The sequence below is a fragment of the Melospiza melodia genome, chromosome 4, assembly GCF_035770615.1.
Source record: "Melospiza melodia melodia isolate bMelMel2 chromosome 4, bMelMel2.pri, whole genome shotgun sequence".
In the NCBI taxonomy this organism is placed as follows: domain Eukaryota; kingdom Metazoa; phylum Chordata; class Aves; order Passeriformes; family Passerellidae; genus Melospiza; species Melospiza melodia.
This window is the reverse complement of record NC_086197.1, coordinates 21632680-21657698: the sequence shown is the minus strand read 5'-3', so window position 1 is coordinate 21657698 and position 25019 is coordinate 21632680. Positions and strand designations below refer to the sequence as shown.

Sequence of the window (25019 nt, the reverse complement as noted above, 5' to 3'; positions counted from 1 at the left end):
GGTATAACCTTATTTATAACTTATAACCTTAAATTGCTGTATAAAACCAATGGAGGAGCTCAGCTGACACATTCCCCTTGCTTCTGTCCCTGGCAGACGGAAGGTTTCAGGTTCCCCAGGCCTTCATCGGTGCCGCCATCGCCCTCTGTCTCCCAGCATTCCAGCCCTCACCACAGCGAAGCCGAGGACGAAGATGAGGATGAGAGATACGATGAGGATGAGGAAGCTGAAAGGGATAGGCAGAACATCAAGTCCCCCTTTTCCCTTGGAGCCTTGCCACAAGGAAAGAAGAAGCAGCATGGAGAATACAGGAACTGAACTGGTTGCTCTCCCTATCCACTCAACAGTTTCTCCTGTAGGCTTGGCAAGCTTTGCGTTAAGGACAGTGTGATGTAATTAGGGGAACTTTAAATGTTACTTGAGCTACACTTTTGGAAAGCCTAATATTATTTCACCTTGAAAGTAGTTTAAATGACAATTTTTCTGTGCCCCTTTGAGGTAGAAGAGATTTTTCAGGCTTAATAAAACTAGAGGATGAGACAATACCCTCAGGAGCTTATACAACTGCAAATCATACCTTTGTCTGTGGAATCAACTGTATTAATCATAGTCTAGACAAATAGCTACATTTTGGGTATCCCAAAGGAATTTCTGCTTCATTTATGTTTCCCCTTTTCCCCTCCTAAACTAACATGAACTTTAAACCAGAGCTCAAAAAATTAGAGGGAAAAAAAGAGTGTTACACTGGAGAAGTATTGGAAGAGTTTAAAAAGATACACTGAAAAGAAAATGGTCTTTCTTTTTCCTCATGCTGTTTATTGTAAGCTTACATAACATTTTTTTACAGCAAACAGAAGTGTCTTAATCCAGTGGTAAAACATACTTCCTGTGGAACAATATAATGTCTTATGCAGTGGGCATTTGAATTTTAGAGACAAATGAAGTCATCTTTCTGACGTCATTTAGACCCACAATAAACAGCAGACCATTTATTTTCTGATTCCTCTGGTATGTCTCTTTTATTTTCATCTTGTTGTAGATTCTAGGTTTGTTAACAAACTGGTTTGGGAGGAAATTAATGTAACTTGGCTAAGGGGAATGACAAAATTTCCTTAAGTGTCACCTTCCCCTGCAGACAAGAAGCCACACAGTGTGACAACATTCAAGGATCAGTAATTTCCATTAGTTCATGCTCTATTTCACTTCTTCCAGAAGAGACCTAATCCTAACAAATAATGCCAAAAAACTTCAAGATACAATTTTGAAAAGCACTTGAGACTTCAAAGTTCTTGGGAGATAACTGATCCTCACAACAAGAGCTAAACATTTCATTTGCCTTGCAGAAAACTTTTAGAAGTATTTCAGCTCCTAGAGATGCAGAGAGTGCCTGAAAGGGCTCTTCAGAAGCACATCTTGTTGTGAGGAGGTTAGAGATCAATCTCTTGTTTTTCAAGTTTGTGCATCAAAAATTTCTCATGCTGCTCAAGAAAAGACATTTCCAGAATTTTATGCAGCCTGTTCTTCAGCAGGTGGGACAATGTAAGCTTTGGAGGTTTTTACCTTTCCTGTCAATCCCAGGGGAGCCTGGATGCCCAGCTTTGGTTAGGCTCCTACTTTTCAAACACTAAACCAATGCTTGATGATATGATTCTGACTATAGGCCACTTAGAATAAAAGTGACAATGTGCTTATTTGTATTTTTGACCACCTAAAATCCATTTTAAATCTGGATTTATAATCTTGAGCTGATTTGGATACTTGAAAGAATATTTTCATGAGTCAGGTTCCAGTTTTTATGGTGAAAACTTATTTGAAATTTAAAGGAGTCACTATTTCTTTAGCCATTTAAAAGGTAATTCAACACTAAGTAATTTTTTATATAAAAGTGGTGAAAGCAAAGATACTGCAAATCTTTTCTTTCACACAGTTTACTATGTGGAGAACTGCATTTTGTGTTTCTTCCACAATGTGTTCCTCATCAGAGTTCCCTTAGAGAGTCAAAAAATGTAATGGCTGAGAGTCCCAAAGAAAGAACTTATGAAGGGCATATTGACTGAAAGTTGATGTTTTCATAAATAAATTGAGAAATCTGTACTTATTGCTTGTATTTCTAAGCTCTGCTGTAGAGCAGGAAGGCTGTGTGTGTTTCAGCACACTCACATGCTTTGAGCACCCTCCTGGTGTTAGAAAGTGCTCAGATTTGAGGTAGGACCAATCTGAATTCTCAGATTCAGGTCCTGCAGTGGCCAAAGCGACCTCTGCCCCACGCCTTGGACTCGTGTTAGCTCTGCCTTGATTCCAGGATTAATAACAAGGCAATTTATCTATAGCTAAACACTTCTGTATGTTGAATTTGTAGCATTGGAGGAACAGCTTCTCATTCAGCCACAGCAACAGATTGCCTAAATTAAGTGCCACACATTCCCAACACCTGACAAACTTGGTAGCAGCTATCTGTTACATAAGGGATTGTCTTCCAGATGGAAATCACTGGGGTTTCACAAACAGCTCACCAGCAAGGCAGAAAGTCTACTCTGCTTCATTATATTTGTGAAGAATTGTTTAAGCTTGAGACCTTAAATCAGGAGCACACATAAAATCAGTCAGCTGGGAATAGGGTGGGTGCAGCTTCTGTATCACTGGGACAGGCAGAAGAATATAAATTTCAGGACACTGATAAACCAAAGGATGATAACTCCTCTACTTTTCACTTTTCTAGTGGAAGGTCCCAGCATTTGGAACTGGATGATCTTTTAGGTCCCTTCCAAACTAGGCCTTTCTAGGATTATGTTCTCCGATTCCATGCTACTTTTTGTCTGAGCACAGATCCTGTAAAACATGCTGGAAAATCACTTAGATGCACCTGAGATATTCCAAATATGCTGGAAACAAAGGGCATCTAAAATAATGAAAGAATTCAAATGGATACCATTGGTCTTGAGGTGAAGTTCATAATGAATGTTCTGTCATACAACAAACACTGCCATTGGAAGATATATCAGTGCTTAAAAATGAACAAAACAGGACACTTAGCTTCCACCAGCTCATCAGTGGAGTGATGCAGATTATAAACAATGACTGAAAGTGCCTCTAACCCCATGAAACAAATAAATTCCTCTATTCCTTCAGCTGTGTGTCTTTGTGTTGAGGTAAAGCAGCACCATAGTTAGTGTGAGTAAATGAGCAGTATTATGAGAAAGATCAGGAGAATTTAACATTAAAAGATGAAGATCTTGACTAGAAGGTTAAAAAAATAAAACAGTTGCTTGGACACAGAAATCATGTGGCTACTCTTTAATTACATCAGAACTACAGAGGGCTTTCCAGTGAGACCACAGAACTACATAAATAATACATCCTTATCAGCACAGAATGATAATTAACAGATTTATGCATAATTCCAGTTCTGCAACTCAGAAAGAAAGAACAAAAAATACAGTCACAAAGCAGTCTTTAATGAGGCCTTGATAATGCAAGACCTGTCCCCAAACTGTCTTTATGTGCTGGGACTTGCTCAGTAGGATTTTTCAGAGTATTTCTGCAGGAGTGGACTGGGGCAATAAGTGCTGCTGCCTATTCTCTGTGCTGACTGATACCTGCCAAATAAAAATTGAAAAGAAAAACAAATCACCAGTTTTGCAGTCACAGACAGCTGGAATGTTTTTACATCTCACTGAATTTATTGACCATCAGCAGCCTACAGGGCCATCAGTGAAGTAGTAGTGGAATCTGTCTTTATCAGGGTTCAAAAAGCTTCACTATTCAGCTGAGTGGAAGGTGGTAAAAGGTTTCCCAATGACAATTGAAAAACTTCTTAATGAAGTTGTCCAAAGAGACAGTTTTAATTATCTTTTCAGGTGAGCTGATGGCGTGTATTTTAAATTTCAGATGAGACATACAAAGTGCTTTAAAGAAAGCAGAAACTTTACAGACGCTTTCCTTATCTGAACTAGTACCTTTTATTCTCTTTGCATCCAAAATTTTGCAATGTGAAAACACCTCACCCTTTGGGAACTTCAGTGAGAATGGATGAAACATTTTACTTACACAAGTTATGCTTTCAGGTTCAAAGCTGTACAAATGTTAAAGGCATTTGAAATAATTTCACCAATTTAATAGACTGTCTGTCAGGTACCCAGGGTGTTCACTGTTTTCTTCTTCCACTACAAGACAAAACACAATGGGGAGAAGTAAGTTGTAGATGAAGGAAAGTTCAACCAGACAAAGTTTTGAGCTTTCAGATGTGCCTTAGGCACAGATTCAGTGCAGTGTGACTGCTCAGCTAAGAGAGACAGAGGCAGCACCTCTAAAAACAGTCAAGTATTCTCTAATTTTTAAATGTAGGAATTTTTCTGTTTGCTGAAGAAGAAAACTACAAACTGTGTCCAGAGGGGTAAGTTAGCACATGGCAAAAAAAAAAATCATGCTGAAGAAAATAATAGATTTGTTCTTCATTTGTGCATTGCTCTCAGTCAGCTGATCTGAAAGAGCATGGCTTACCCAGGTTTGACTGGTTATTTCCTACCATACAGATGGAAATGTTACTCCACCTAGTTTTTTTTCAAACAAGCTGCCAGTTCTGCTTATCTCTCTCAGATATTTCACCCTTTTTTCTCCGTTGCTGTCCATCTCCCCTGCTATAGCAACAACAGGCTGGAAAATACCACTAAAATTTGGAAAAATCCACCTTCAGCAGAGGCTTTTGTGGGCGTGTAAATGGCACTTTCACTGGTTTAACTTTAGAAGTGCTCACATATTTTGTCCAAAGCACTGTGCTCATTTTTTTATTCTGCCTTTTTCTCACTCCAAAATGCCACTGATTTGTTTGTTTGTTTGGTTGTTTGGTTGTTTTTTTGTTTGTGGTGGGGGGTTTTTTTGTTTGTTTTTTGTTTTGTTTTGGTTTGGATTTTTGTTTTGTTTGTGTGGGATTTTTGTTTGATTGGTTTTTGTTTGGTTGGGTTTTTTTTGTTTTTTGTTTTTTTTCAGAGTTCTGCGAGGGCAGGGAAGAGAGGCCTGAGCACAGAGCCCCATCTCCATTTCCCAAAAAAAGAAAAAAGTCTGTGGTAGCTGAAGAGGTGAGGGATTTAAGGGCAGAGGACGTGGAGAGCAAAGGTTTAGGGTCTCAGCCTGGTGATGTGAAACCAGCAGCTCCTCTCCTGGGTTTCTTATGGATTCTTTTAAACCTTTGCACCAAATCCAGTGAGGGAATAAAATTTTCACAAGCAAACAGTAAGCTATAGGAAAAGTTACCCCAGAAAAGGTTTGGGGTGAAAAATCCAATTGAAAAATAGCCATTCCCTTGAATCCGAACCAGTAAAACATCCAAACAGAAAATTAAAAGCAGAATACACAAATATTTACCTGCTATCATTATGTGGCTCATGTTGTAATCTGTGTAAATGTGCACTCCAATACAGGGCTCTCTGTTGAACAATATCTCAGTTCAAAACAGACCTTCTCGATCAATTTGCTAGTAAATGAAATACTGAAAAACCACTTTTAAAAAGTCAGAGTAAGACAAAACATGCATTTACCTTCCTGTGCTTTCTGTAAGGAAGTAAGGAACAGCACAGCAGCTTCAGAAAGGGATAAAGGATTTTTGTTATGGCTGCGTGTTTCTAGAATGAAAAATCAGAGATGCATGGTTTGTTAGTGTCTTATGACATTTCTTTACTTTGTTCTTTGCTTTTTTATTATTTCTATAACTAGAGAGTCAAAGACAAGAAGATATTGTCTCCTTCATTCTAAAGCATTGTCTGCTCAAAACCAGCCTGATAATTAACACGAGAGATTAGCAATCTTTTTAAAAGGGAGGTTATTTCAAAATCTCTTGGAAGGTAAAAAGAACATTTTCCTTTTTTGTAGGTTCCTAACTTTTTAACAACATCCTGTTCCCTCCAGAAACCTTGCCTAGTGTGGATTGATGACATCTGCGTCTGTCATTTGTTGCTTCAGCACAATTAATAGCTTGATTTGATTTTTTTTTTCCAGTGCAAAAAGAAAGTCAAAAGCACTGATGAAAATCCCACTTAGCAGCCAGGTCAGTCTGGAAATTATGTAAATGAAATCACACAGGTGCACCGGAGAGGGAAGTCAGCCTTTGTCATGTGCTGGCTGGAATGAAGGCACTGAAAAAAGGGGGTTTAGTTGTTTCCTTGGCTGAGATTCCAGGAAAACAGATCCCCTTCCCTTTCCAGGGATTTCTTCCATAAGCTGGGGAGGTGGGTGGGCTCCACAGCCCCGTGCTGATGGACTCACCCAGCTGCACTCTGTCATACAGGTCCTTCCTCTGGCTCTCATCTGCGATGAAGCGACGTCCCTCTACAAAAGCAGTGAGACAAGGGTGAAAACAGCCCCCAAAATTGTTGTAATTCCTACTTCATAGTCCCTAAAGGACTCTTTTCAATTTTGTATATGGTCAAGAACCTTCAATCTCTTTGCTGGACTATGAAGTATTGGCTTTTAAATTGTGTTTTTATTTAAAAAACAAACAAACAAACAAACAAAAAACCATCCCAAATCCCAAACTAACAAAATAAAATCACACTGCTTCCTGTGCATCAATAAGAATGAGAAAAACCTCACTAGGGAAGTAACACAATGCATTATTCCGTTGGAAGAATTTTTTAAAAATAACAAAAAGGGCCAAAATCTTCACTTTTATTAATAGAAATAATTGTATTAATGTCACTAAAACTTTCAGTTATCTTTACAGTTGTTTGGAGCTTATATTTATTTTATTTTGCAGTTATTTATATTGTCTCCCTTTTGCATTTCACTCAGGATTATGACCTTCTTTTTCTTTTCTCCAGTTTACAGGGAGCTTTTTTCTTCCTCTCTTTATACCTGCCCTCCCTGATATCTTTTAATTTTAAATCAACAATTCAGAATACAATTTTCATATTAATATTTCTGTTATATTTGATTATTTGGATCAAAGGACATCTCTAACTAAGTACAAAATCTGAGGATATTCTGATGGGAAGGACCCACAAGGGGCATTGAGTCCATCTGGGAAGTGAATGGCCTGTACAGGGACCAAAGGTGTGACCATGACATAATTAGCACCATGCAATTAGCACATCCTCCCTGCAAGCCTCAAAACTTCCACCCCCACAGCATCCTCAGCATCTCCTGCTTGTGTGGAACCAAGGAATAATCTGGGGTGGGGAAAATTATCTCCTCATAATGAAAAGAGCTCGAGACTTACGTGCACCCTTCAAATAGAGCATGGCCTGAGGAGTCCAGTTTCTCCTTTGGAAATGAGCCTTTATGCCAAATTAAAATAAAAAAAATTTTAAAAAAGGAGGGAAAATAGACATGTCAACATTCCATGCCACTGCTAATTAATGCAAATACTTAATGGCACCAAGCTCTGAGCTTCATGAGCTCCATGCTGGGCTCACCTGAGGGGCGCTCCAGGAGAAGGTGACGAAGGACGCGGCCAGGAGCAGTGCCAGGGCAGACACTGGGGGTTTCTGCAGCCCCTGTGCACAACAGAGAGCCACAGGGTGCAGGAGGAGTCTTTCACATCTGCACGTCCTCCCAGCTTCACATCTAAAGTGTTCCCAGCTGCTGCCTTGTCCCTGTCTTGCTGCCAAACCTCCTCTTGCTCAGGGGGGGTTTCAGTGCACCCTAATCTGATCAGAGGATTAACCTTTAATTGAACTTTATTCTTTTTACTCAAATCTTTTCCATCCTGGTGAGAGCTGCCATCAAGGCAAGCACCTTTTGTGGTCCTATTTACAAGGACATCAGATCCTCCAGAAATGAGGATAATGTACAAACTAATGGGTAAAGATGCTATAAAATCTACCTTGATTTTACCAAACCATAGACAACAAACAAATGTAGGGGGCTTGTCATTCCAAAAAACAAACCAACCAAGAAACAAAATCTCTACTTCCCCAGGTTAAAAAAAAAAAAGGAAAAAAATGTTTTAAATTTAGCATCCTATCAATATCAACCATGATTAAAACAAGTCACAAGACAGGTTTATTTTATTCTTGGAGGTTGTTCACTGATGCAGCACATGCAAATGGAAGCATTGAGCATGAATCCTCTGTGCACAAGTTGCACCTCTGCTTGTTCACACAGACCATGTTGTTATTCATGTATTGGTAATAGTGATGGGCACCAGAGAATATAACTGTTTCATCCGGGTTTGAGAGGTTGTACTATTGGTGTATTTTTAATACAGTTGTTTAAAATACTTATAATATATCTATGTGTGTATTTATTTTGTGTTAATTTTAAGGAAAATTTCTTAAGTCCCCCTGCAGTTCCTAAATATTGCACTCACATGAAAAAGAAAGCATTAATTGCAAACTAAATGTTTGCTACAGACCAAAAAATTCTCACTTACCTTCATACTTATCTCGGTGACAAACCTTCAGTCCTCTTTCCTTGGAATGATGTGTCTCAAGATCTCCTTCCTACATGGCCAGGGGTCCCTTTTTAAATCTTCAGAGTGGAGATGCCCTCCCCTTCTGTGGCGGGGTGGAGGAGTCTGAAGGGATCTCTTGTCAGCCCTGTAGATGGAGAAGCAGAAGGTCTGATGACTCCTGAGGGAAACCTGCAGCCTTGCAGGAAGTCCTGATTGAAATGATTGAAGGATGGATGCACTTGGAGATGCACCCCATTAAACAGGTGAACACCTCCTGAATACATCAGCACCAGCCCTGAGCGTTTGCACCGCTCACCTTCCTGCTGGATGATCAATAATCACAGCCAGAGTGGGTATTAATATGGATGCTGAGAGTTTACCCAGGATAATCTACAATAGATCAGATTAGCATCCATTGTGGGAGCTGGAAAAGCTGGTAAATTACTCACCAGCATCAAGAGAGAAGTGACTTTCCCAGTGTCACTAGCCTGAAGTTATTCCTTGCATACATGCAGAGGATGTGGTTTGATTCTTTGATGATCTTTTGCATCTAGTTTTCTTGCACACAAGTAAAAGTATAAAGCTTGACAACAGCAACAAAAAAGACCCAAATTACCCTATAAATCCTGAAGTCCTAATAGTCAGAAACGCTTTTCTGTCCCATGGATTGGCTGGAGTAAAAGTCCAGCTCATGGGCTTGAATAGGTTAAACAGTGGAGCAGTGAACAGAAAAAAGGCAGGGATCAGGGAAGTAATTTCCATGAGCTACTTCTGGATGATTGTTGGGCTCATTGCAGTCATGGAATGTTGGGCTCATTTGGTCCTCGGGCAAAGAGTTAATCACACTGGATGCCTGGCCTTGCTTGCTCTGTAGCCAGGGTTTTCATCTCTCCTCCTGTACTTTTTCCTTTGTAAACTTGATGGAAGCAGAAGGAGAAGCAAAGAAAACAAGGAGGTAGAAATTTGCTGATTGGAAGATTGGCCAATGGAAAGTTTACTGCAGCAGCCTCAGGAACAGGGCCAGCCCATGGTGTGACAAAAATCCAGGTTAGGCCATGCGTGTGACAAACACTGGCTCATGGATGTGGAGTTGAAGGAGGAGTGTGCAGACAGGCAGTGCTGCTGCTCACTGTGAACTCCTCCCTGTGTGTCTGTGAACACTGCTCCAAAGCACATTATTAAGTGAAGGTGCAAATGCTGTCCATCTTTTGGGGGGTATCACTCTGTTCCCTGCCCATGCCACCAGAACTGCTCACTGAATATACAGCACTGCCATCAGCTGCAGCTCGTGCTGGTGTAGAGGCAAGAAACCAGGGGGAAGTTCAGGTTTTGGTCTCAAGCAGCTCCTGTGGTGGCTGGGAGCTGCTGTTACCCTTTTTAAAAGGCCATGCCCTGATGCATCCTAGCAGAAGGGATTCTGCTTGCATCTACTTCACTTGTGAGGTTTCTTTTCCCTGTGCTCTGACAGATCAGAGACATTTCTTGACGATGCTTAACCCCTGGCCTTAGAAGGGGACTGTGCATTTCATTCAGGAGACATTTAGCATGCAGAAGCTTGGAAAAGGTAAAGCTACTCCCCTATTGCCTTCTGGAGTGACTTCAGACCTTCCTGTTATCCACAGACCACGGGGCTGCAATCAAAACTTTCAGCTGAGCCTGTGAAAATTAACCCCTTGCCATTGGGGATGGCACTGTGTAGTATAATCTCTTCAGGAGGGTTCTCCTCATGGTAGGAAATGTGTCTGGCACTGAAAAGAAACCCTGCTTTTCCTGCCACTGGAATGAGACAAGATAACACAAAAGCAACAGGGGGGCAAACCAGCTCAGCCCCTCCCGTCGCAGCTGGGGAGAAGAGGAGGAGAACAGGAGGCATGGAGAAAGATGTTACCACGCTGGAGGAAAACAGCTTCAGTTCTTCTTGTGACCATTTGGCAAAATCTAAGTGACACTGACTTGGTGTTGCTGGAGTCTCAGTCTCTCTTCCAAACCTGGCTGTATTCTGAGTCCCACAGGAATCCTTGTAGAGATTTGGGCTTGTTTGGAGCTGCCTGGAGGGCAGCAGGGAGCTGAACTGAGCCGATCAAAACCTGAACTGCCTTGTTATGGGGACAGGTGGCCACCAGCTCAAGAACAAAAGCAGTATCTTGACAGCATAATCTTAAATTAAATGGTTTTATTGTTGTACCTTCCGATGCCTCAGTGCCACCATGGTGTCTAAAAGTCAGAAGTCTAGTCATAAACTGTAGCTAGAGACAATTGACCTTGACCTTTCACATCAGATGAAATGAACCCAACCTCAAATTGCATTTTCATAATGGTTTGGGGCCTTGGGATGTTTTTCTTATTTTCCAATGGTTTTTATTTTTCCCTTAAATTGTCTGTGCCTTTATAACTTATAGTTCTAAATCCATTTATTTTTTTCTACGACCAGCGACTCCAAGTTGCTTTGGTTTTCAAACAAAAGTGTATTTCTCCATGGAAATCTGTAAGGAGTCTGCTTGCAGAACAAAGAACTCCAGGTTTGTCAATTCTACTTCAGGGATCAAAATTTAAGAGAATTGGCTTCTCCCTTCAAAGCTTTTTCTTACCATGATTCTATGAAAAGGTGGCCATCTCACCCTTCCCAGAAATCCAAGCACTTTGCATTCACAAAAGAGCTGTGCAGGTACTGAGAGTGTTTGCACTCACAGAAGAGCTGTGGCTCTGTGTGGGCACATGTGAGCTTGTACTCTGGAAAGACGAAGCAGCCTATAATTGGGTTATGGATCATAACACACAAAAAGCTGTGGCACTTTGGGATGATGAGCTGTGCACCCAACACTCATTGGCAGCGCTGCCATTTCTCAGCTGATTCACCTGGAGGAGGAAGTGCCTCTGGCATGTAATCAATACCCTGAGAGAGAAAAGTAGAGGGAAGCTTGCTATAGCAGCAGGACCCCTTATTAGAAAGAACATAACCTATTCTTATTTTTTGAGATGATCTAAAGGGCACAGGCTGCATATCCTGATGCTGTAAGTGATAAAAAGCTGATTTCTGGCATTGAAGTTCAGCGCTGAGGTGAGGGGGAAATGTTCTCATGTGCTGGAGTTTTAACCAATTTTACCTCACTGACTTGCATCACGACCATGCACCTTCCCAAATATTTCCCTGGAAATATAGGATAGTGTTGTATCCTGGTAAGGGCAGCAGTGACCCATGGATTGCTCCTGAGGAGAAGGTGCAGCTGGGGTGTAGATGGTCACTGGGGCCATCAGCAAACACTGGTGCTGTCAAGGTATAAATCTCCCAGAACTTATGACCTTTGCTTTGTGCTTATTCTCATTTCCTTTGGGATTTTTTTCCTGTTAGTTTGGTAACTCTCTGGGAAATCCATCCCACTTGTGTCTGGCAGCTGAGCAGCACCTAGCACAGTGTACTTCTGGCTCCTAAATGCCACTGCAGCATCATAAAAGGCTGTGAAATGTCATGGCAGAGCCTGCAAAGTAGGAAATTACAAAGCATGTTGCATTTCATTTGCAGTAAGTTGCAGAGTAAGACAAGCTTTCTACCAGAAACGAAGTCAAATATAGATTGCCCTGGAAGTATGTTGATTTGTTATCACTGAGAAACTCAGAGAATAGATTAGACAATCCTTTTTTAGGAGTCATTGCCCAACTGATCCTGCCCAGACACATGGTTATGAACCATATGACCTCTTCTTTTTGGGCTGGTTTTTTGTGTTTCTGTAATCTTTCAAAACTGTTTCTGGTTTTTAACCCCATATATCCCACTCAGACTAAGGGGAAATTTGTGTACAAGGTCCATATTTGCCCTGTAAAACCTGTTGACCAAAACAATCCAATTTGCAATCCATCAACACACTTTATGCCACACAAACATGTCTTTCAGTGTTATTTATTTCCATAACAGACCTTAATTTACAAAACCATGAAATAGTTTGGGACCTTTAAAAGTCATCTAGTCCACCTTCCTACAATAAGTAGGGATGTCTTCAACTTCTCTGGGAAGGTGAATTTTCATGGTGCAGCTCTGAAGGGAAGAGATGCTCTCTGGTGTAAGCCAGGTGCATCATTAGAGGCCATCAGTTGCTGGCCCAAATTTATTTAACTATTCTGTTGCACATTCAGCACCACGGTGTCTGTGGGTGCATTTCAAGCACTGCAGATTTGCTGGAGAAGCTTTTTGTTTTTTCTCTAGACTGTATGAGAAGAACTGAGCTAAAAACTCTTGAAGTAGAGAACAAGGTATACAAAACCCAGTCCGTCAGAGATGATGTAAATGTCTCACACAAGAGAGGTAACAGGGACTTTGCTGAGGACTAAAGTGTGAGCAATGCTGCAGCCAGGTCCAGGTTCTACTGTTCTCACAAGTGTGTTTGTGAAAGAGAAGCAGCTTCAAGGGATAATTATAAGTAGAATTTAAATATATTATGTGGGGTGAGGGGTGTTTGAAAGCATCCGGAAAGAGTAGAAATCCACAAATTTTTGAAAGGTGTAAGCATCTCAGAAAGAGGTGTTGCTTCTGAAGTTCAGGGAACCACTGATGGGATGGCACAATATTTTTTTTTTCTGAGCAATGGACAAGTCTGAGGCAAACACCAGGTGAAAAGACCAGCTGAAAAACAGTCCTCTCCATTCTGCAGGCTGGACAGGAGATATGGCCATCAGAGAATGGGCATTTCCAGGGTAATTTAGCAGGAGCCATAGAGCTCTTCAGACAGGCAGGCTCTACTGCATGTCTTGATAATTTAATACAAAAAAAAGGAATTAGTTAAGGGTCTTAATGATTTTTTTTTTCACAGAACTAAGGGCAGAGATGACAGTTAACAGAGAGACTATTTAATACACTATCAGCTCAAGAGACTTCAACACTTTCTTTTCAAAAATGGTGAGAGTGATGAAATTTATACAGATTCCCTGTTCTAACTCTCAGAAATTAGTAGAGATCTGCTCCTGCTTGAAATTTTGTAGGTGGGAAAAGCAGGAAAGAACTGCTAATAGAAGTGAGAAACACCCCAGGAACCAGAGTTTTGACACAGCAATAACCTGTATCACAACATTCCTTGCTGTTTTGAACAATAATTAGAAGAGCAGGGAGACTTCAAGTTGCACTGAAATTACAGGCAATTAATTTAACAGCAGCAGGAGAGATGTGAGGGGAAAAAAGGTAAAAAGGCCAGGAAGCAGGAGCCTGAAGCTTGATTAGAGCCTGGTTGCAGCTGGTGGTCGCTCTCAGCTGAGGGCTGAGTGGCAGCACCTGTACCTTGTAAAGCTGATTTTCCTGCTTATTTAAACACTGAAGTTCAGGCATCTCCTATTCCTCAGAGGAAGAGCTGAAGTAGCTGTGCTGTCTCCTTCAGAGAAGGAAAAGAAGTTGTTTTTCCACGTGCTAGTGTAAAGTATAAGGTCTTGGGCTGTGCTTTTTGTTGTTTGTTTTGGTTATTTTTTTTACTGGTATATTACGGGGGAAAAAAATCAAATACCCTTAATAGAGTGTTACTTATATCTGCTTGAGGGCTCTTGTGTGCTTAAAAAAAGTCCTAAACTAATTGCAGGGTATTTAAATTTTAATTTCAAGGTAATTAATCTAGCTCTTTAGAGATAATATATCTGTAATAATGCACTATGCTTCTGCTTCCTGGCATTTATTTAAGGAGTAAATCTTTTAAGCAAGACATAGTTAAAAAGTAGTCTCTTCTCTAAAATTGTTCTGAGCTTCTTTTTATTCTTATTTTTGAAGTATTCCTGAGGTTAAGGACATGCTCATTAGAGTAAATGCTACTACTTGTGGAAGTACTAGAAAAATAAACTTGGAGATCCTGTCTCTGCTTATATAAACTAAGTTGCTGCCATGCAGGCAGCCTGTAATAAACTAGCTTAAATTAAACATTTAATATTTATGTTTTTTTCAATCTATATTAATAAATACTTATATATAAATTTTATTCTTTGCTTCAAAGATTATGTAAGTGTTAAGTGCTAGTGAAACCTGCTGCTGTTTTGGGAGAAAGGAATTAATTTTTCTACGTTAAAAGATGACTTAAAATCTGATTCTTGAGAGCTTCACCTAGCTTCATTTGGTATGTTATTATTATTTAATAATATAGCTCCCAGCTGATCAGTTCAGGTGGTTGCAATGTAGACATGGGAACCTCACTGGGAATGAGGATTTATCCCTGTAAAATGAACCTCCCATTCCTTAGTCACATGCAAACATGCTTATCTTGTAGGAAATACCTTTTAAATGTTGCCTGGGAGAATAGATAATAAAAATACACACAGGATGAGGTGCCTCTGTAGGGCACATTTCTTGTGTAATTTCCAGTGTGGCACCATGACAGCTGTGGCTGCTTAGTAAAAGGAACACTGGGTTTTGGAGGTTTTTTGGTCTCATAGGCTCACAGAAACACTGAAAGTCTTGTTGGTCTCACATTTTCTGCCTCACCCCTGCCACCCCCAGTACAATTAAAATGTTTCTTTTAATTTAAAAAGTCCTCTGCTAATTTGCAGGGTGTTCTTCAATTTTTATTTACATTCCCCCTTATCTCCCTGCCACGGTTATGGTATTTAAGAATAAGCAGTGACATTTCAGGAAGTATTTCTGTCTTTCTTCCCCAACATTTCCAAATCAGCTTCTATTCCCTGGACACTAAAATGTTGTGACTGAAGGTTTCTGTTGGAGCTGATAAGTGGAATGAGGGTTTCCAAACCCCTGGATGCCAAAGCTCCAAGCTGGCTGCTGAATGGAAAAGTTGGCATAAATATGTGTGTGTTGATCACCTTGACTCTCGTATCTTGTGCCTGTTCTTTCCAGATATTTGTCAAGAGAAGGGAAGTGATGAAGTCTTCTAAACGTGGAGCTAAGAAACAGCGCCACAACCCAGTGGAAAGCATCTGCAGGAAGATCAAATCCATCCAAATGATGGACCACGTCTCTAACCCGGCCTTGCAGATACCAAAATTTCAGTCCCAGAACTTTGACAGCCCACAGAGCAATATTAAAAAAAATCTGGAAGAAATACTGAAAGGGAGAAGCTGCAGTAGTGGTGGGAGCACTTGCTCACCCCTGGCCCGCCCTGGTGGCGTTTTCTCTGCACCCTCGCCGGGCCTCGGGGCCTGCTCCAGGCACCAGACTGCAAACAGAACCTACTCCATGCTGGAGGCCAGTGGGAGATCCAGCAGCTCCTGGGTGCCTTCCCCTCCCATGGACAGCTCTTCTCCGTTTCCCTTTGGAGCCAGGGAGGCCAATGCCCAGGGCACGCCGTGCGCCTCAGCAAACGCTGAGCCCCAGGATGTGCGGCCCAAGCAGATGTATCTGACATCAAGTCCCAATTTATGTTTCTTCACATCGGAAAAAAAGCCAGGAAGTGCTGTGGTCCAGCTTCCCGTGCCAAGGGCATTTCCTTCCAGCGAAAGAGGTAAAAATACTGAAGAAAAACACCCCCTAATTTGGGGTTCTAGACATCTGAACATTCAGTCTATGTAGATGACGTTTATTTACAACTTCAAGTGGTAAAATGCATTTTAGTAGCACTCAAATCTTATAAGACTGCAAAAAGAGCTGAGGCAAATCTTAAATTTTCTCTGAAAAAGGTGTGAGTGTAAAAAGTGAGTAATTAATAAGGCAAACACATTTTCAAATTTGCTATTTCATTTTTGATTTAAGAGATTTTTAACAGTTTAAGAGATTGAGACTACTATTTGACTAGTACTATAACTTTTTTTTATAGCCAAATTTTATTTGGCTTTTAATTTAGTCTATGCTTTGTCTCTCAGACTGATTTTTGAAGATATGGGAGTTTTGGTTTTGCTCTTAGTTTGGAGTGGGTTTTCTGTGGTTTTGAGGGGTTTTTTGTTTGTTTTAGGGATTGTTTTCTTAATAACCTAATGATTTCTCTACAGTGTATCTGGAGGGGCAGGGAAGAAAGACTTGGTTTCTTAAAATGTCCTGTTTCATATGTTTATGCCATAGAAAGAATAACCAAATTTTTCTGAAAGTACATGTATAAAAGTAGATGCATGGAATATTTCCCAGCTCAGAGGCCCCGGCTATGACCAGTTCCTGTTGTTTAGTGCTAAAAGCTCTGCTTTTATTGGCAGGGAAGATGGTTAGCTGGTTTTGTTGTTTCAGTCATCTGGAATGAAAGTTACTATGAGCAAATAAAGATGGGCAATAAGAGATTTATTCTTCACAGGAAAGAAGCAGCCTGTGTGGTACAAAGGTGACAGTATGTGCAACGTGAGCTTGATCTGTGACGAGAACCTGCTGACCACCATCTTCTGTGCATGTGACAGCCACCACACAGGTTTGCCAGGGTCTTTTCATTGCTCTTTTGCTCTGCACTCAATGAATTTCCCAGGTTCAGACCTTGTTTTGGTCCCTGAGAGATGCCAGTCTATGAGATGTGTAAGTGCCTGTGTTGTGGCAGATGTAGAATAAATGTGTAAATGTCTGTGCCTCTTTTGCATGGTACCTGATCATGGAATCATGGAATGGTTTGGGTTGGAAGGGACCTTAAAGATCATCTAATTCCATCCCCCTGCCATGGGTAGGGACATGTTCCTTTATCCCAGGTTGCCAAGAGCCCCATCCAGCCTGGCCCTGAGAGCAAGGATCAGTATCATGTGTCAACTTTGTTCCTCTTAAACTGAAGTCCACAAAACTAGTAAACTGGATTTTTATACAGAAGAAAACCAAAAACCCACCACTACAGGGAAAAAAAATCTCAACCAACAGAAGAGCTCTACACTGCTTTTTTTTTTCTAGATCTCTAACTCAGTTCAGGAATCAGTTGCTTGTCTGCAGCTCTTGAGGGTGGTTGGATCCAATGCAGTTCAGTAGCATGGCCTCTCACAGTTTTTTTATGGTGCCTTGCCAGGCTTTGGCATTTGACCTCTGTTTCTGCCTTAGGGAAAGTGGCAGTGTCTGAGATAATCAATTATTTAAGACATACGACCAGCTGGGACTCAGAGGACAGTAGTCTTGAGGAGCTCTGCAACAAGCTTGACCCAGAGCACAAAGATATCTCCATGGACCTGGAAACCTACCATGCCGTCATGGGAGAGTGGATTGAAGACCGTAACAGAAAATGGTAACAGCACTTTGATAAATAAGTCTTCTGTGGAAACTAAGATGTTATAAGCTTCCCCTGTGGCTCTGGAAAGAAAGTGGTATTTGGACACCATGTCCACAACATTGGGTTTGGCTGAAGTTTTGTAAGTGTTACAAAGTTGGTAAGCAACCTGGTGTCCTGCTGATTTTGTGACCCTTGATGCTCCCTTCCTTCAGGGAAGAAGGTGCTGCTGAGAAATCATCATCAAGCACGGAAGACCCAGAATCTCAAGTACTTAAAAACATCTCTAAAGGTGCAGAATGTTTCACTCCGTTTCTGTTCAGGAAAGTTCCACTTTCTTGCTCTATAACCAAAGCCCTCACCTCTTTCAGCTGACAAGTCACTTGCTCAGATGAATGTTACCTCAGGAAGCCTGGAGGCCTTTGGAGGTGATGTGTCTAAAGGAGACATGTGAGTCCATTTAAGCAATTCTTTCTCAGAATATAGTACTCCTGGCTTTAGACTACTTGACAGAAATTCTAAGAGCCCTTATTTTGAACCTTGGAGCCCTTGGGGATTTTAATGCTCACCTCAGTCTGCTGGAGCTCTTGATGCTGTCATTTTCTTCTGGTCAGACTTGAAAGACAGCCAGTATTTTATCCTACCTATATCTTGGTGCTTCTGTGTCCATTTGCCTTTTTAATCTGTGGTCAGATGTTTGTCATGTCCTTCCCTATTTAAACAGGTTCCTTGCCTCCACCAAATTCTTAGTTGTCTGATGATAAGACATTATGACCTAAAAGTCTGATCTTGCATTCTGTTTGGGGTTGTTTTTCTTATGACAGGGAGCTTGTTGAGGTGGGTTTTTTTGTTGTTGGAGTGGTTTTTCTGTGTGGTTTTTTGGTTTTTTTTTTTTTTTTTTTTTTACTAGTAGCAATGAAGTCTGTGATTTGGACTGTTAATGGCAAAGCACTTAACAAGGAGCAGAAGTTTCATTTGTAGCTTATGCCTAGGCAGAAATCCAACATCTGCTCTCTAAAGCTTCCCTATAATTTTTCAGGATCTCAAAAGAATGATTCTCATTTAAGTTTTGGTTGAAAGCATAAGGTGGGGGATGGCTTGGGGGAAAAGCAAGGACCCAGAAATTGCAGAGTGAATACAGAAGCATCACTAGTGATGAGGTGATTAGCAAAATCTTAAAGCACTCTCATGCAGACATCCAGCTGTGGCACTTTTTGACAGCAAACTTCAGTTGTAGGGAGCAGAAAAATGCTTAAAACCAAAAGTTCTTGATACCCATAGAACTGGAGAACAGACTTAGAGCTGCCCTCTTATCTCTGTGCAGAGCAAATGACTGGACACTGCAGCATCACAAGTCCTCTGTGGGCTCTCATCTCCCCTCTAATCAGTGCACTAGGATGCTTTAAAGGTCTGAAGTAGATGAAATTACCTTTCTCACTCTTGCCTGGCTTTTTCACTGGGACAGGGAGACCTCTGACTTGATAACCTGCCTTGCGGACCTGCAGTACAACAATCAGAAGCTTCAGGAGGAGAACAACAAGCTGAAGCTCACCCTGGAAGGTCTGGATGAGACCAACAGCAAGCTCCTGGCAGATAATGAGCATCTATGTCAACAATTAAAAAGGTAGGGGACTCTGATGGCCCCAGGCCTGCCATGGGCAGAGCTGTGACCTTGAATACTGAATTAAAATGGTTTCTACAACTATAAGCCGTGAAGTGTTGCAAAGATGAATTTGTGCTCAGGTAACCTGCTATATTTAACTGTAATGAGCTAAATTTTTAACATATTTAACATGGCTTTGTTTGCATCCACCTGTCTCGGATGGGGTTTCATCCCTTGCTGTAAGACTGGAAGAGGGTGAAAAAAAGGAAGTAAAACCATGAGATTTGCTTCCTGGACAGAAATTATGGGCTTAAGCTTGATTGTTGCTCTTCTGTTAAGTGTCATGCCAAAAAATAAGTCCCTGGTGGCTTCTAAAAATACTGTTTCCAGTCTATCTAAACAACCAACATAACCTGGCTGAAGTTTCTGTGGATTTGCTTCCCCCTGTGCAGCCTCCAACACTCTGTGTTGAAAATCAAATCCCTGGAAGAAGAGCTAGAGGAAGCAAGAAACAACCTGAATGTGTCAGAAGAGGAAAGAAAGCAGATTCTCTGCCACAACAGACAGCTAGTAGGTGCTCTTCCTTGTTTCCCTTGTACAGCACCTCACACCTTGCAGTAACAGTGGTGTGGCTGCTCAGGCTGTTAAAAATCAAAAGTAAGACCTTCTCTGTGCCTTGGTGAAGGCTCATGAGCTGCACCAGCCTCAGCTCTCCCCTGTTTGTGTGTTCTCCAAAACAAAAGGATTCAACACCACACAATGTGTTTGTGATCTGCTGCTTACATGCTGAAACCAATTCTTCTGTTTTTCTCTTTTTCTGTGTTTGTTTGTTTTTTCCCATAAACTTGATCAGGAAAAAGAAAATCGGTCTCTCAACATCAAAGTTACTTCTCTCCAGGAAGAGGTAAAACAAATAATTTGACATGTTCTTGCCATTAAGAAATAAAATGTTTGTCATACTTTGAAGCCTTGCATGATAATTAGGTTATCAAAATATCTAACCCTTTAAAAGGCTGATTTGTCATAAAACTTTATATCTTGAGGTTGCATTGTGTTTTTTATTTTCCACTTGCTGGGTGAGTAAGGATATGGGGTTAGGGAAGCATAGGGACAGACAAACTACTTCTCCCCCACCACCACCTTTTTTCCAAGATTTATAGGCAAATTCTATGTATTTCTGGTTCCCACAGCTATAAACAGACAAACTCTACATTGAAACAATCTCCATCCAACACTTTATCATTTCATATTCACTTCTGTTTTCCTCCCTTATATCCAAAGGAGTAATCTTGTATAGAGCTGTAATGCCAAAAATAAGTAACAGAAATAATTTTAAAAATGCAGTGGATGGGATCTTCCATCACAGATGGATCCATTGACACTGGCCAAGGACCTACAGGAGGCTTTTAGGGAATGCAGCTCCATAAGCAGAGAATCCCTATGCTCGTTTTTTATTCAGAGAAGAGCTGTTCATTCCTTCTGTTTTGTTGTTGTTGGTTTTTTTTAACTGCATCAGAGCAACTATTTTATAAACCGGTTTTTGTCAGGTGATAGTTTTTTAATGCTTGCTTACAGACTGTATTTCAGACTTTTCAGGGGGAAATGGAGAAACAGGTTAAACAAAAGATAGTAAAGAAAATCAGCACCTTCAGATCAGTCTTTCCTTAGTCCAAATATCTATTAAACTACAATTTTCTAAAAACAATTCTCATGCTGCAGGGCTGACTTTTCTTTAGCTCTCTGGGTCTGGCAGTGGGTATAAATCACATTTTGAGGAGTTTTCTCTTTTACTGGTGCTCTGGGTGGCAGGAAAAGGAGCAGAGGCAGTTTTGGTGGGGCAAACACATGGAATGTATGTGCACAAATGCTGGTACTGCTTGAGAGTAGGCAGCAGCTTAGGGGTGGAGATGTCATTTTTGCCTGGTTTCTTCAAGAATAAGCTGTCAATCCACTCAGCTGTGCCTAAACACTCTGTGTCTTGTTTAGATTATTAGGAATAGCATGGACATCAATGGGCTGCAAAAGAAGATTTCAGAGCTGTCTAAAAATGCAGCAGAGCTTCAAGTAAGCATTTCAAAGCTTCAAGTAAGCACTTCAAAACAAGAGGAATAAAAAGTCAACCTGGATTTTACTTGGGTCTAGCAAAGGGGGGGTTTCTGCTGCTGGAAGGCAAACGGTCCTGAACCTCTGTGTTGAAGGACTGCAGTGAGATAGTAGCTTGGAGAGTGTGACAGCTTTCACCAAGGAAGTTCCTGTCTGGAGGCTAAAAACTAGGCTGATGGAAACAATCCACAGTTTCATTATTTCCTCCAAGTTAAACTTTTTTTGGATACCTTTCCCTCACTATTCAAGAAAATACATTAAGGTCATGCTTTGAGAGGTGTTGCTGAAAATATTGGCCTGGACAGATGAGAGGAAACAAAAGTGACTGGAAGTTAAGAATGCTTTCACTCTTTGCTGGGTACAAGATCTGTACTTTGAAACAAACACCACACAAGGTATTCAAAGAAGAATTTGTTTTTTCTAAGTAAGGAACATTGATATTCTTTTTCCCTTCCTTGTAGGAAATAGGAACAGATTCTTATTATGGTCTGTAATGATGGCTGGGTTTACTTTTGATTTTTTCATTCTGCAGATGCAAACCCGTATCTATGAGACCACTGTGGCAAATAAAGAGGCAAGCCTAATCCAGGTTAGTTGCTTTTACTTCAGTACTGACTGAAAACCACACAATCACAGAATAATTTGGGTTGCAACAGACCTTAATGATACCTTGTTCCATCCCCATGCCCTGGGCAGGGACAGCTTCCCCTGGCCCAGGTTTCTGGTCTGTACTGATGGGAAGATTTGTAAAAAGGCAAGGCAGTAGTATTCACTATGGCTCTTTGATTTCTACTCTTCTCCCACTGCAGAACCTGATCCTATAAATGGCTTCAAAGTAGGCGAGCTCTATTTAGGACCTGCCTATGAGTCAGCATAATTAAAGGTTTCAGAATTTTGCTTGCCTTTTTTTCTTTTTATTTTTTTTTAGTCACAACCTATTAAAACAGACTTGCAAACTTCAGACAATATGTCCAGAAACTTCTAAAGGCTACTTTGTTCAGCAGGGAGCTACAGAAGGCCTTTCCCTTCATGTCTTTTATTGAAATTGTTTGTGTCAAGTTAGAAATCATGACTTGGAGCCCAGTGGAAAAGGAAATTTTTCATTCTATTGCTGAGGTGCAATTATCTAGGCTCTACTGAGGAGTGAACATTTCAGATGTTTTTAAACATGCATTTTATACTAGAAAACAAAGCTAGAAGACCATACAAATGTGCTGGCATTCTCTGGATTCATGAATTATGCAAAGAGCTTTCTATGCCAGTGGAGTTTCTACTTATCAGGAATTTATACCATGCTCTGCTAAAATATTTGACTATTGGGCTCCCTGCAAAGTGACTGCAGGTGAATTAAAATAGTAAAAAAGAGAACTGAACTGGAGTGTGATCCAGCTGATAACTTTGTACTGAGTGCTTTAATAGTTTTGGTTTGGTTGGCTGTTTTTCTAGACACAGCTTAAGGACACAAATTCATTGAAATCTTTTTTTAAGTAGCTTTTACTTTCTCCTACTTTAATGATTCAAAGCTTTTGTGAGCTCTGTAGTATAATTTTATTTCAACAAGATTCTCTTAATCTATTGACTAAATGGAAATTTTGCAAGTAGACTGCTAGATTACATGTGGATAAATGTGAGTGGTTGGAATAATTTTGAAAAAACTGGCATGGAAACTTGTTGTCATTAGGATAATCTGGTTCTATAACCTCACTTTTCCTGCCTAGCTTTCTGTGCACTTCATCTCTTTCAAAATCCTCAATGATTTTTAAAGAGAGAGTAGGAAGAACTCATAAAAGTGAGAGAGGACAACAGCTCCTACTCTAATTTCCTATTTTCTCTTATAAATTCTCTGCTGTCTGTGCAGTGTCTTTTATTGGAGTGGCATAACCTGACTGGAGTTAATTGCTAGTTGCTAAGAAAGGTGATGCTTTTACTAATTCTTCAGTCCTACCATGAGAGCTGGCTCTTTTTCAGCCTTTCTGTTGGGTTGTGTTTAATCTACGGGGTGCCATACTCTAATAATGAAAAACAAGTGAACTTGAAACATTGCAACTTGCTTGAAGGGTCAGTTGGGGTTAAAACTCATGCTGGCATGTAATATAGGTCATATTTTAAGTTAAAACTAGAGTATTTCTGTCTAGTTTAATCTGTTGGACCTGAAACCAGCTGAGTAATATGTGAAAGTACAACATTTGGAGAAGAGGGTTTGTCTCCTTAATTTGAGTTTAGGTAGGTCATCTGAGTGCTTTCTATTAGTTAAAATTCAAGGTAACTTGTTGTATTCTTTTAAATTCACAGCTATTTTTGTGTCATGGTCAGGTTGCTGCTCAAGCTAAACTGTACATTTTACTGCTGTGATGTAGGATGGAATATAATTTTTTTTGTTGTTCTTTTCTCAACAATCTCTGTAGAAGGAGCAGGACATCAAGGAACTCAAGTTAACCATTGTGGAGTATTCCTCAATCATAGAGGTATGGGCTGGGTTGGGTTTGGCCTGTGCTGATTCTGCATGGCAAAGTCAGCCTCTCACCAAAGCCTGTGGATATTTCAGACACTGAGAGCTGAAAAAAATAAACTGCTGGAGAACATCCAACACATGCAGCAAGAGCTGATCTCGTGAGTACTGTGGCCAAATCCCAGGAAAGGCAGTTCATCAGAAATCCAAAATAGACTGATATGTATTTTTTTTCCCCTGCTTCTTTTAGGCATGGGTTGAGTTTACCATTGTTGTATAAATTTAACAGCAATATTCCTGAAGGGATGAGCACGCTGCACTGTGAACTGGAGCTTGCAGAGTCTTCTGAGGTATGGATTAAACCCTAATTTAATCTCTTCCTAGTTGTCTTGCATCAGCAGAGGCAGAACAAAGCTCATTGCCTGTATATGATTAGATAACTCTGGAATTTGAAGCCATTAATCCCAGCATGTAAACACAGAGTGCGAAGGTTGCCATATTGTTCCAAGCACCTTGGAGAAAGTCCAAAGAATAGCAAACAAAACACTTGTAGATATAAAATATTTGCTCATAGTATCCTAGAATGGCCTGGGTTGGAAGGAACCTTAAAGATCATCCAGTTCCACCCCCCCTCTGCTCCACCCAGTAAATCTGGAGGAGCTTGGGTCATGCATTTAGCTGGCAGAAGAACAGATAGATGGGAGAAGATACCAGTTTTCCAATATGTGAAGGCTTTTATGTTGCAGAAAGTAAATGACAGTCTGCTTCTTGTGCTGCCTACACCAGACATGAACAATGATTCTTTTTCACTTGTGAAAGAGGAGACTTTTTTCTTTGAAGTTGACTGTAGTGCGAAAGGAAATTCAGCATTAGAGTGAGCATCTCAATAAAATCGTTGGGTCTTAATCTAATGTACTGTTAAGAAACTCTGATAAACATCTCTGATGGCAAACCAAATATATTTAAATGAATAAAATAAGCTATTTATGTAAATAGAAGACCATTATTAGACTAAAATACCTTAATCAGAATTATTTACTTATGGCTACTTACACAGTGCCCTAGCTATTAAACTAATAATTTCCAAGCTAATAATTGTTAAATAGTTTGTTATTACTTACCCATGTTGATGATCATGGACAAATCTTTTGTTCAGCTTTGAGGAGTAACTTTGAGGGCGTGTCCCCACTTGAGGGAGGGATCTCCCCACACACCCTGCTAGAAGGGGTGTGTCAGAAGCCCTGACTTTAAAAAGTGGGGCTGAGTTTTTATGGTAGAAAGTGATTGACTGTCAGATCTTTCCAGGCCAGCTGTGCCAGCTCAGTTGGGTCCCTTGTCAGGAGCTTCTCCTGCCACTTCCTCACTGGTGCCAGGAGGCAGGAAATGTTGTTCTTCACATCCTCA

The 25019-nt window shown here is 40.6% G+C and overlaps 3 protein-coding genes across 4 annotated transcripts in view; 2 read left to right on the top strand and 1 right to left on the bottom strand.

Annotated features, from left to right (window-relative positions):
- The window catches only part of GYS2 (glycogen synthase 2), a 41125-nt gene extending 40125 nt beyond the window's left edge, over window positions 1-1000 (top strand). For both annotated transcript variants that reach the window (XM_063154220.1, XM_063154218.1), the window contains exon 17: window positions 97-1000. In XM_063154220.1, the coding sequence (XP_063010290.1) occupies window positions 97-318 (222 nt within the window). In that variant the 3' untranslated portion in view covers window positions 319-1000. The remainder of the gene's footprint in view (window positions 1-96) is intronic.
- A 2336-nt stretch (window positions 1001-3336) lies between these two features.
- On the bottom strand, window positions 3337-8371 carry SPX (spexin hormone). The gene is made up of 7 exons (XM_063155803.1): window positions 8366-8371; window positions 7407-7487; window positions 7211-7268; window positions 6259-6321; window positions 5535-5618; window positions 4048-4163; window positions 3337-3596 (listed from the first exon to the last, which is right to left on the bottom strand). The coding sequence occupies exons 1-6, from the start codon at window positions 8369-8371 to the stop codon at window positions 4105-4107; spliced, it is 351 nt and encodes a 116-aa protein (XP_063011873.1). The 3' UTR covers window positions 3337-3596; window positions 4048-4104.
- Window positions 8372-15080: 6709 nt separating this feature from the next.
- Window positions 15081-25019, top strand: part of IRAG2 (inositol 1,4,5-triphosphate receptor associated 2) — a 34244-nt gene continuing 24305 nt past the window's right edge. The window contains exons 1-13 of the mRNA XM_063155802.1: window positions 15081-15804; window positions 16582-16692; window positions 17298-17478; window positions 17676-17752; window positions 17832-17910; window positions 18926-19084; window positions 19516-19633; window positions 19917-19967; window positions 21050-21127; window positions 21699-21755; window positions 23572-23631; window positions 23712-23776; window positions 23866-23965. Coding sequence (XP_063011872.1) covers window positions 15081-15804; window positions 16582-16692; window positions 17298-17478; window positions 17676-17752; window positions 17832-17910; window positions 18926-19084; window positions 19516-19633; window positions 19917-19967; window positions 21050-21127; window positions 21699-21755; window positions 23572-23631; window positions 23712-23776; window positions 23866-23965 — 1860 coding nt within the window. The remainder of the gene's footprint in view (window positions 15805-16581; window positions 16693-17297; window positions 17479-17675; window positions 17753-17831; window positions 17911-18925; window positions 19085-19515; window positions 19634-19916; window positions 19968-21049; window positions 21128-21698; window positions 21756-23571; window positions 23632-23711; window positions 23777-23865; window positions 23966-25019) is intronic.